This window comes from Limulus polyphemus, unplaced genomic scaffold (genome assembly GCF_000517525.1).
Source record: "Limulus polyphemus unplaced genomic scaffold, Limulus_polyphemus-2.1.2 Scaffold1418, whole genome shotgun sequence".
In the NCBI taxonomy this organism is placed as follows: domain Eukaryota; kingdom Metazoa; phylum Arthropoda; class Merostomata; order Xiphosura; family Limulidae; genus Limulus; species Limulus polyphemus.
The window spans coordinates 5,234-18,412 of NW_013667028.1; the positions used below are offsets into that span (position 1 = coordinate 5,234).

Genomic DNA, 13,179 nt, shown 5'->3' on the forward strand with positions numbered 1-13,179 from the left:
TTCACTATTAATCTACTTGTATCTACACTAGTCTCCAGGTTTTCACTATTAATCTACTTGTATCTACACTAGTCTCCAGGTTTTCACTGTTAACATACTTATATCTACACTAGTCTACAGGTTTTCACTGTTAATATACTTGTATGTACACTAGTCTCCAGGTTTCACTGTTAATATACTTGTATCTACACTAGTCTCCAGGTTTTCACTGTTAATCTACTTGTATCTACACTAGTCTCCAAGTTTCAGTGTTAATTTACTTGTATCTACACCAGTCTCCAGGTTTTCACTGTTAATCTACTTGTATTTACACTTGTCTCCAGGTTTTCACTGTTAATCTACTTGTATCTACGCTAGTCACCAGGTTTTCACTGTTAATCTACTTATATCTACACTAGTCTCCAGGTTTTCACTGTTAATATACTTGTATCTACACTAGTCTACAGATTTTCACTGTTAATCTACTTGTATCTACACTGATCTACAGGTTTTCACTGTTAATATAGTTGTATCTACACTCATCTCCAGGTTCTCTCTCTTAATATACTTCTATCTACACTAGTCTCCAGTTTTTCACTATTAATCTACTTATATCTACACTAGTTTCCAGTTTTCACTGTTAATCTACACATATCTACACTAGTCTCCAGGTTTCACTGTTAATCTACTCCTACTTACACTAGTCTTCAGGTTTTCACTGTTAACATACTTGTATCTACACTAGTCTCCAAGTTTCAGTGTTAATCTACTTATATCTACACTAGTTTCCAGTTTTCACTGTTAATCTACACATATCTACACTAGTCTCCAGGTTCTCTCTGTTAATCCACTTGTATCTACACTAGTCTCCAGGTTTCACTGTTAATCTACTCCTACTTACACTAGTCTTCAGGTTTTCACTGTTAACATACTTGTACCTATACTAGTCTCCAGGTTTCCACTGTTAATCTACTTCTATCTACACTAGTCTATAGGTTTTCACTGTTAATGTATATGTATCTACACTAGTCTACAGGTTTTCACTGTTAATCTACTTGTATCTACACTAGTCTCCAGGTTTCACTGTTAATCTACACATATTTACACTAGTCTCCAGGTTCTCTCTGTTAATTTTCTTGTATCTACACTATTCTCCAAGTTTTCACTGTTAATCGACTTGTATCTACACTAGTCTACAGGTTTTCACTTTTAATATACTTGTATCTACACTAGTCTCCAGTTTTTCACTGTTAATCTACTTATATCTACGCTATTTTCCAGTTTTCACTGTTAATCTACACATATGTACACTAGTCTCCAAATTCTCTCTGTTAATCTACTTGTATCTACACTAGTCTCCAGGTTTTTACTGTTAACTACACATATGTAAACTAGTCTTCAAGTTTTCATCTTACCAGACAATTTATTTGAAGTTGAAGGTGAACTAAGAGTGCCTGAAGATCTTCTTGATCTGAAAGAGAGCAATGTCTAAAAAATAATGATTAACCTTAAGCAAACTTCGTATGTTTGAACAGAAACAAGTGGAATATTAGAACTGATCCACACATGATTGAATTTGTGAAAAAAATTGAAAGTCAGATACACCTATAAAATAAGCTCACTGGTGCAATGTGCATGATTAACTTTGGAAATAATGTTTTGACAACTTTATACTAAACATAAAATTCCATAAAACTAATCTGTAGTCTTGAAATCTTCTTCTTCTTACTTAAAACACAATTTTTAATCAGTCAAATTTCACAAAACAATGGAAAAATTGCCCAAATTAACAGCAATTTAAAAGTGATAAAATAACTAATTATTCTTAAAGAAACTACTTTAAAAATAATCCCTAAGTACTATATCAGCTCTAAACTGCCCTAATTTTCTTTCAGGATAATCAAAAATGTACATAACTGTATGCAAGATTAGAATATAGGCAACATTCAGCTATTCAATGTTTTATAAAAGTTACCTTGGCACTAAAAAATCCCCACTTTTTGTTTTTTGTACAAAAATATTTATTATCTCACAAAGTTGTTTAATAGTCTAATATCTTATTATGTAAGAAATTTAGGGTTATGTAAGAACATTTACTTACAACATATTGAGAAGTTTAACAACAATACAGAAGTTTTCACATCTTACATAACACTGTGAAACACTAACTGCAAGCATGGACTACTTGTGAGCACTAAGTAAAGTACAGTAACCTGGTGCATACAAGTATTCAGAATGTAAAAGGAGATGCTATTAAACTCAAAATCTTGAGTACAATGAAACATAAACAAGACTGAGCCTGTTTACTGTTTGTAGGAATCAAGAAACTCACAGTAACATTAATTAATCTGAATAGTAAGCAAGTATTTTTTGCTAGATTTCCAAATACAAGTATAATATGCAAATATCACACTGTACTGTGCAATCAAACAATTGAAGTAGTGGTAAAAATGCAAAAATGCCTATAAAAACTGCAAAACGCAAAACTGAAAATTTGTATGTATTTCCCCATGGACCCAATGAACCTTCATACCGAATTTGGTAAAGATCCATCCACATCCTGCAAAGTAGATACATGGACAGACAATGCACTTAATAACTCTAAATTGTAGAGTCCAGAATAAGAAGGACTTAACAAGCACACAGAATTATAGAATGGAATTCAATTTACACGGACATATGATTATCAAAAACAACAAAAAACTGACCTGTGTTCATGTCAATTCAGTTTCACTAAACTAGAATATCACAATTCATTTGTTTAACTATGTCTTTATGTAAATATAAAAACAATAAAACTAACTCCAGATCTACTTAGTAAGGATATCAAAAACTGTAATTTACCATCTTTTGTATATCCTCCTGGTAACCTGAAAGCAAGTAAAACCAACTGTATGTTCCAAGCAAGATGAACTTTTCAATCTTGTATGCTGCACCTCCCCAAAGGATAAACAAGTTTGTTGTCACGTATCAAGGTCATGAAAGGTTAATCAACAGATGGAGGATAACTAGATGAGCTAGCTACTGCATAACACATACCATAACTTATCCTAAGAGGAAGCCCTCTAATGCATAGCAGACCGGTCCACTAATACAGTCATGCAAACACGAAGAACTGCTTGAAAGTAAACTACTTCCCCGGACAAAGATTTATAACTCCCTCAGTTTTAAATCAATCAGAACTCAAGGCATATTAGAGTTCTCTACAGAACAATTTCTGTATAATTTATTATGTTAGCAGTATGAGAACAGATCCATCTTTTGTTTTTCTATGTCAATTTTAATGCATTTTACTTGAAGGTTATTTTACTTTAATGAACAAATTTTAAACTTCAAGCTAGATCAGTGCTTAGAAAGAACATCCATGCTATATTTTATCAGAAAGTTAATATATGTGTGTTGACATTTTTATTTTATATATGCATAAATGAGTCACATCTAGAACACCTATATGAAGAGGTATGAAAGTTTCCTTATTAGATGTAAATCAAACCATAAAAAGTCAACTATCAATTTTCTCATTAATATCTTTAATCTTTATCTTATACAAGAGATCTATAAAGCCCAATACACTTACTTATTTGCAGGAACATTAGTGATGCGAATGTAATTATTCCGTATATTTCTTAAACTCTGCAAAACTTGTGCAAATGGAGTAACAATCAGGTCTTCTCCATGTCTAAAATAAAAACACAAATACTATAAAAATTTGTTCTTTCTTTTATTTCTTTGGAAATAAATCCATGTTTCTTCTAAGAATTGATAAAACAACAACAACAGAGATTCAAAACATAAGCATAACTGACTTTTATAAATAGTTGTGTACACTTACAATATACAGATGTTAACATTACATACAATACATATCTGAGAAACTTCACCTGAAACTTAGTATCTACAGGTGTTAACATTACATACAATACAGGATGACAGGGTGTCCAAAAAGTTGGGAACCATAGGTGATTTGCAGATTTTCTTAATTTTCAGATACGTGACTGATTATGGTGTTGTCAGTGCATGAGAAGGTCGAGTTAACTCTGCTGTTTGGCAGAAGATATTGGTTCCAGCAGAGAGTTACTGCCTAACTGAATACATACTACCCAGAGAGAGAAACATTAGTCACAGTACTGTTGGGAAGCTGCTAGATAAATCTGGAGAGACCAGCAGTGTGGACCATTGACAATGACACGGATATTCTTAACACTGTTCAAAGAGTATGGAAATACCATCTCCAAACTTGTTTTGAATTACAAGGACAGCATGTGGAACACTTTCTGTAAAATTCACTGAAATTCCTTTGGTTCCAGACTTTCTGGACACACTGTGAATACATGAAAAAAAAAAATCCTGCAACATTTAGTACCTGCAGATGCTAACAATTACATACAAGTTCTGTCTGAACAAATTCATGTTACTCTTACAATCTTCAGGTGCCAACATCACATATAGTACATGTGGGAATAAACTTATGTTACAATAAAAACCTACAGGTGCTAACATTACCTGAACACAATCATGCACTCTTACAATCTACAAACACAACATTGTATACAGTGTACATAGTAAACAGTAATAAAAAATGCTTATATATAAAATGAACTCAATTTTTATCTTAGGTTTATAGACAGTAAAACAGCAATTCAACATTGTTCTGTTTTAATGACTTTGTATGCAAATATTACTATTTACTAGTAAAACTGAAATGTTATGTGGTATTTAATGTATTATATAACTTAAAACCTGTTACAGATAAAGTTAGCAGCCTTTCATTTATGTTACATTTCAATAATGCACATCGGATTAGCTTGAAAAGTCCTAAAGATACTAGTTTTATTGGGGTAATCTCTCAATTATACTTTGGGTGTATTATTTATTATCTTTCAGCAGAAGATATATCAAGCTAATTAAATTGTGTTCACACAGCTTATACTGTAATTTTTCGTTTTCTTTGAATGTTGTTTTTTATTTGATTACATATACGTACAAACTGAGTAAGGCAACGAATATTCCTTTGTGCAAAAGCTGTTACACTAAGATACTAGGATAAAAACAAATAAACAACAAGAAAAAAATAATAACGCACAAAACAAGTAAAACGATAAACACACCACTTTCAAAAAGTAGGCCTACCTTGAAATAGGGGAAGGTCTACTTTCCGTAAACGTTCTAGTTAAAGATTTTATTACTTTCTTTTCTTTTCAAAGAAGATAAAATTGAGAATATAATTTGTGATTCGTCGTACCTCCGCACTCTCGGCTGTTCAAGGCCCATCAGCACAGATTGGGACATCAAACCACAGTTGTTGTTTTGTCTGCTTCGTTATCGGAATTTTGGGCTTGATAAACCAGGAAGGGTCAGGTTAAATATGACCTCTTCCTCCCATTGTTTTGTTTTTCTATCACAGGTTTTTAAATTTAAATGTTCCCGGGGGGAACCTCGGGAGCAACCGAGGGTGCTCAGAAGCAATTGTTTCTCTTCACCCCGCTCGAGATGGGAGTGAGGAGCTGCGCACGGAAAATTATGAAATGTATCATATGTGGGATCGTATACTCTAAAACCAACGGCCATTATCGGATTTATTGTCTTTCATGGCGGAGGGGATCTAAAAATCCAATGCCTAGAGACTTAGCTGTGGGGGAAGCTGGAATACTCCCGGAAAACCCCACTTTCACTACCCAGGCACCGAATAACCTACCTGACCAGTGCCCGGCATAGAAGTGGCATATGATGCGGCATGAAGAAGGAAGAATGATAAGCGTAGGAGTCATTGTCGTTGGTTGGCTAGTGAAGCAACGTGGTGTGGTGACAGAGGTGTCGATCAGCAGGGGGGCTAGCGAGACAGATGTGTGACGGATTTACTATTATATATATATATATATTTTAATACTGATATTTGTTTAAGTTAAATTTATATTTAGAAATGTACATAACTTATACTCTTAAATCTGTATTGCGAAATTCCCGCCTATTCTCTAAAATTGTAGAAAATTCTCGAGTGTAAAAATCAACATTTAAACTTAAACACTGTACTTAAACAGTGTACTTAAACACTGGTGTTTCGTCAGTATTGTTGCGTAAATTGAAATTTCGAGAAACTCTCCTCGCGCCTATCAATATAACCAACGCAACCAATGCGCCAAAAAAAAAAAAACAGTATATATATTATTGGTTTGCTACAGTCGGTATAACCTCGGGAGTTATAACTGTGATTAACGCTTATTAATTGTGAAACTTCAGATATACGACCAGGAACACTTATCAATTTCGAACACTACAAACCATTTAACTTCACTGGATTCACGTCGGACATTAGTACTTTTACGAAGAATTATATAACTTCAGCGGTAAAAATATACTCGACCTATAATCGGCTTGTGATCAGTGAAGACTACAGAGCTAGCTAGCTTCCTGTAAAGTGAATTGTATCTACATCAACTCAAAATTAATTTGCTCATTGTGAACCCTCGATAAGACATCGTGGAAGCTCCAGATCAGAAAGAAGACTCGATATTGTTTGTAAGTTTGTAAATATTTTGTACATAGATCATTATTTGTAATAACGGTTATTGCAAATTGTATTATTGTTTGTATATTAAAACATATTTGTATTAAAAGAAGAAACTATGTGTATCAATCTTGTTGGCAAATGGAATAAATTGGATACACATTGGCATTTATTTAACTACTAAATCTAAAATATAATTTAACTCAGTTTTAGTCTATTTGAAATTGTAATAAGTAACAGGTGTGGAGGCAGTCAGAGGAAGTTTCTCAAAGGAAAGGCAAGAAGGGACAGAGGTGCTGGAGGATGTTATCCGTGGTAATGTTGGTGGGCTCGGGAAGTGGCTGGGCCTGGGTGGCTTTTTTCTTCTTGTAGGGCTTTGTTTGAGTGGTCTGAGTGATTACAGTTGTTTATGGTCTGTCATGGTTGACTTATCCTTGGCTTCCGGGGATTCTGTTGGGATGTCTTGATTCATGGTTGCAGTTATTCCGTGAATTTGGCGAATCTGGGTGAAAGTTAGGAGTATAGTGCATGATGGAGCTAAGACTGTTGTTTTTGGGTGCTTCTGTCTAGTGTTGAGTGCAGGAAAGACGGGACTGGACGAGGGGGTATTTACTATATGGCTTTTCAGTTTTATAGTGAAATAGGTGAAAGGGTATCTGTGTGTGGGTATGTAGTCAGCAGCCTGTTGTGATGTAGTGGTTATTTTGATGAACCATGTCGCCTTTCCGGCAAACCAAAATAAATATAGTTAGGCCGCTTATAATGGTGATATGTGTAGTTAAAGGTTTATTGTTTGTGAACAACAATTATACAAGGAAATTGTAGTCAAACGTATGAAGTTAATTGCACCAATTTATTTGTACAAGCATTAAGTCTTGTAAAATAGATTATTAACAAAGAATTTTGTTTGTAGTTAAGCACAAAGCTACACAATGAAATATCTGTGCTGATCCCATCACGGCTATCAAAACCGGGTTTGTAGCATTGTAAGTTCGCAGACATACCACTGAGCCACTGGAGGGGGGGGGGGAAGAAGAAAGATAGACTTTTTTCTAGGAACCACTTGAAATTGAAAAAGAAAACAATAGACAGACTGATATCCCGAAACATTTGCGACATTAATATTGGAGTTTGCTTTATTCTTCTTAATGTTATTCAACCTTTCATCCCGTTACTATAAAATATAATAATATTATTATGAGAATTCTGACATAATTTTTCAAAAGACCAGAAAGTTTTCATTATGGATAACAATAAAATAGGTCTCTGGAATGATTGAAAATATATATCAAAATGTTATCGGCTTATGTCTTTAATATAACAACCTGAATGAACATTAGGACTACACACATAGTTACTTTTACGTCCATTTTCGAAATATCTGGCTGTAACCTTATAAACAGGCTACATATGTAAGCAAGAGATTATTGAGGATCGATAACAAGTACTGATTACACAGACTTAATTTGCTTCGAAACGGAAAAATTACTAGCCTAACGCCCTTCCCTAAACAGGTTTATAGGTAATTGTCATATTCGAACAATAAACGGATAGCACACAGTCCACTTGTTTTAAAATAATATATTCAAAACAAGTCAAACGTTTGTACAAATATTCTTTATACTATAGGATATCACAGCTGTAACTCTAAATAATTCTATTTTTCAAATGACAAGATGAATTATTTTTCTGTGCTCTGTTTGTTACTACACAATCTGTGATAGATTCACTTACGTTACCCCGTGGGTTACCACAGTTGTATCAAGAACTTTAAATAATTGTCTTGTTTCCGGGTTCAATTACTTTAGAACACCCTTTGACAAGACAAATTATTCTACATATGTCTGTTAAACTGTAAAACTCACTTTAAAATATCGCACATTACGGATAAACAAACAATCACGCAGTCTAACTTCACTTTCATCAACTTGACTTTTTCTGACTTAACTTCACTTAACTTACCTCACTTGGTCGCTTATATGTGTGTGTGTGTGTACATCACCAAACTAAGGCCTAGAGCTTTCTACACACTACGAGATGAAGTAATAATACTCATTTAAGGCAATGAGAAAAATACAGAAGGTTCGAGTAACATGACGTCAATTTACAACAATCGAACTACACACACAAGGTATGACTCTTAGAGAGTTATGTAATGAAATTTGTCATAACTATTACCTTTAAAATAATTAACTTTAACACTCTTGTTATGAAAACAAAATAATCATGAAGTATTAGATCACTAAATGAATTAAATAATAACTCTTACACTAAACAGCCCTGTATATACAACAGTAATAAGTTACAAAATCCAAAATATAATTTCTCATAAGCTAACTGAATATTACAACGCCTTTATATTTATGATGAAACATAGGATGGGTCATAAAAATAATAAGGATACTAAATTATTCTGTTCTATTAAGGTTGATTTTTCCATATGGGCAGCGTTGTAGTTTAAATGTAATCAAAAACACCTAAGGGGCATAATGGTGGGTAAAACAAAATACGCGACCTAGCTAACTAATGAATGAATATTTGCTGTAAAATTCTTATGAATCTTATACGTGTAGCTACCAGTTTGGCTGCCAATTTTGATTTGATTCCTTGAAGTCACAAGCTGAATCCTTTTTTTGGCCGCACCTGTTGTTTCACACCTAAAGTGTTTTTGATTATATATCATGACCTTTTATCAACACACCAACAAACAACAGCAAGTAAGAAAGTGACACTCGATAGTAACTCACATTAGCTTTACGATCACAACCCTGTTATTCGAAACAGACCTATACTTTACAGAACCAACCAGATTATTTAAAATAGTGTTAAAAGCTTCTTTAATAGTGACGCCGTGGAATCTAGATTAATAGTTTCTTGTCATCACCCCCTTGCAGTCGGTATAGCCGTACCAAGCATAATTATTTATGCTAATTGCTTAAGCTAATATCACATGACGCTAAACACTCTTTAATTAAGATAATTTCATGAAATTTAGTAAATATGTGCTGAAAAGCTGACAATAAATAATAACCGTCCACCCGTATTATTCTTTTGAAAACTTGAGCTAAAGACTGCTAATCTTGTTTACTTGGCCTAACCAATACTTGTGTATCTACACGTCCTTTCACCTTATAGTTTTGCTGTTCTAAATCAGCTGTCTTTAATCCGAATGTCAAATAAATAAATAAAACTAAAAACGGTCCATTTTTACTCTTAGGTGAAGCTGTAATAAAAATGTTAGACCGATAGCTCATGTGACTTTTTACGTAGGCATGCGGTTTTTGTTGAATAACTTTGCACACGTGGCTTATATTTACACAAAATGACACTCCTAATTGTAGGTTGTAAAGATCTATCAGTGTACCAAATAAAATAAAAATTCATACAAATTAAGTATGTTTTTCTATCAAATAAATTTTCCAATTTCAAAATTGAAGGTGTTATATCTCAGGTATTTCTTATTGGATTGCCTTGAAATTTGATATGTGAAGTAAGAGTCCAGTAGAGCACATCTACTGAAAATATATGATAGTTTGGGCTTCCATAGTCAGAGCTACAGAAGGTGGAAAATCGCAAAACTACCACTCCTGTTAATAACACACAATGTGTCTTGCAAACTCTGCCAAAATTTGCCAGATGTGTGACGTTACAATAAGGAAAAAGATCTCATACTTAAAACCTAAATTCATTTTTGTGAGTTCATTATAAAGAAAATATATTCAGCATTAATTATTTAAGACTACTTACATTAGTAGTAAGTTGAATATATCACCAAGTGAAAACACGCAACTGAGGTTCCTTCAAATTAAGTAGCAAGGGAAAAAACATAACAACAACATATAAAAAAAACGCATATCCTATTAATTTACTTTATTTCTAACTGAATTAAAGTATTAACAACTTTGAATTTTACAATGCTTTTGTATACTTCCTGTCCTACCAACATGAATAACTAAATAAAAAGCGACCTTCGATGCATATTATGTGAGTAATAAGCCACCTAAAAGTAGATGCGTTTTATCCACATAGAATAATTGGAAAATATATTTTATTCAGTATTTTAATACCTCATTCATGAGTCCTAATAACCACGTGATATAAGACAAAAAACATTTCACCGTTTTAACGCTCTGGCATCTGCTCTTGATCCAGAGTAGTCACTCGGTGCCTGACGCAATCTCCCAAGAGAGAGTGATAGAATATTTGCTGGGCGGTTTGAGAGAGCTCTACCAATGGATAAGAGGGATTAGAAACAGCCAGAGTGTTCTCTGACACTCTGAGAATGTGGTTATGAAAGACATTTAATTTCGGGTGTAAACAGAATAACATGTTTTTTTTTATACACATATTTGTAGTTTTTTAAATGTTGAGGGAACTCAGCTATAAATTCAGATACCGCAAGTAAATACCCCTGAATATGGGAGTATTTACTTAATCAAGGGTATACTTTAGCAATTTGTAACGTTTGGCTGATTTTAGTACTCATGCAGTTAAAGCTTATTCATATAATTGTATAACGTTACTATGGTTTCATTTCTCTTCATTGGTGGGTTCGGTGTGAGCCACCTTTTATTATTCAACAACTAAGCTTGGCCCTTACAGTGGCACAGCGGAATGTCTGCGGACTTACAATGCTAGAAACCGGGTTTCGACACCCGTTTTGGGGAGAGCACAGATAGTCCATTATGTAGCTTTGTGCTTAACTACAAACAAACTGAGCTTGGATAACATGGGCCTCGAAGCTAAACTTCATAAAAGTTGTTTTGGTTTTAATAACGGATTTTCCAAAATTTAGCTACGCACATTTCGAAAGTAATATTCATTTTTTTCTATCACGTTAGGATTTTTTACAAAGCAGAAAAAAGAAAAACTCAGATTATCATTTTGTTTACCACAATGAAAATTTTTTATTACTATGTTTGTTTCTCATGGGTTCTAGAGCAATCGATAAGACTCTCACGTCGCGATTGGTCTAGAGAAATTTATAGCCAGTGGTTATCAACACACATAACAAAATTTGACCCGATTTCAATGAAAATTATTCCCTTATGTAAAAGAATATATGATGTTTTGTGAAAAATCTGTATGTGATGGAGAAAAATGGATATCGTTTTTGGATTCAGCATACAGGAATTACTGTAGAACATGTAAAAATTTGAAGACAAGAAAACCATCCCAAGCCTGTGTAATCTAATGAAATTCGAGTTGGTTTGGACACGGTATTAATGTTAAAGATTTATTTACACCCAAGAGACTAAACTAAATACAAATAGCAATCCTAAATGATTAATCGATACTCATAATATGCTTTGTTTTAGGGCATAGCAACACAATGGGATATTTACGTTCTGTCCACCCCGAGGAATTGAACCCCATATTTTCGTGTTGGGAATTTGCTGCTGACCCACCGAGGACAATTGACTTACAGAAAATTAACTCTTATTGGATAACTTTACTTAATCAATCTTCTCTCGATAAATCATTCACACACTGAAATCTCAGTATATTAAACTGTTTACTCGTATATATAACTAATGCACCTTTGTCCAAATTCTGTTTGAAATTTCTCGATTTTAACGTCGTGCACTCTCTATAGCTAACATCTAAATCGAAACTGAAAATATAGCTTACAAAAGTACGACGACTGTCTAACTTCTAGCAGAAAATTCCGTAATATTTATATATATATATTATATATATATTTATATATACCAACGGTTTTGATAAGTTAAGTAAACTATATAGAAAACACAAGTTTGGTTTAATGGAAATAAACAATAAACACCGAACTTGTAAATTACAAACTACTCTTAGTTTTAAGAAAAATAAAAAGCATAAAAATATACCTAGGGCTCCCTGACAGTTGAAAAAGCTTCTCCCAGAAGGATGAACGATCTTTTACTCGCAAGGCACTTGTGCTATAAGTACGTGCAATTATCTTGTTCTGGTTACCTTCAGCCATTCTAAGTCAAGTCGTGAACACTAACGACAGCAGACCTTGACGTTACCACTAAGTCTGCTAAATGGCATCTGGGCCGTCTATTACCATACTCATACACAGGTAAGCAGAATTTATTTCCAAGGTTATATATCAGAAGTTTAGCTTACCCTGTACACAATGAATTATATTCTCGATACCTAGACTATTCTGGATGGCTTCCAATTTGTTCTCACATATCATATACATGCAGTGTACCAGCCTAGCTACACTATATGTTCCTATAAGCAGGAATTCATCCACAGATAAGGCAAATGTATAGGTAAGCAACCATAAAAGTTTCTTGTATAAATGAAAACATAGGTGGGATTACCGGGGAGGAGTTGCCCCAACTTTTTTCTATTGGATATAGTATAAACACTACATTCACAATAACTAAGTCAGACCCCCCCTCCCTTCTTTTTGGTCCTAAATCCTGTCCATGAATCAAAATATACTCTGTTTTCTAATCAAGCATTTTCATCTTTCAACCCTTACTATACTGAATGACTTTGTATCTTCTAGCCTAGATACTCTTGAACACCTACCGCATTTTTCGGAATATAAGACGCACCGGTGTATAATACGCACCCTTATTTTGAAGACAAAGTTTTGGGGAAAAAAAACTATAGTCGCATTTGAAAGATTTTTATTGAACAAAAATTCAATTTGATACTTTAAAAATTGGTATATATATTGTTCTAAACACAAAAGAGCT

The 13,179-nt window shown here is 33.6% G+C and overlaps 1 protein-coding gene across 1 annotated transcript in view; it reads right to left on the reverse strand.

Moving 5' to 3' along the window:
- Positions 1-1,377: 1,377 nt before the first annotated feature.
- LOC111086772 (cAMP-specific 3',5'-cyclic phosphodiesterase, isoforms N/G-like) overlaps positions 1,378-13,179 on the reverse strand; it is a 231,288-nt gene continuing 219,486 nt past the window's right edge. Inside the window, exons 3-4 of the mRNA XM_022390974.1 lie at positions 3,557-3,658; positions 1,378-1,450 (exon numbers count right to left, since the gene is read on the reverse strand). Coding sequence (XP_022246682.1) covers positions 1,378-1,450; positions 3,557-3,658 — 175 coding nt within the window. The remainder of the gene's footprint in view (positions 1,451-3,556; positions 3,659-13,179) is intronic.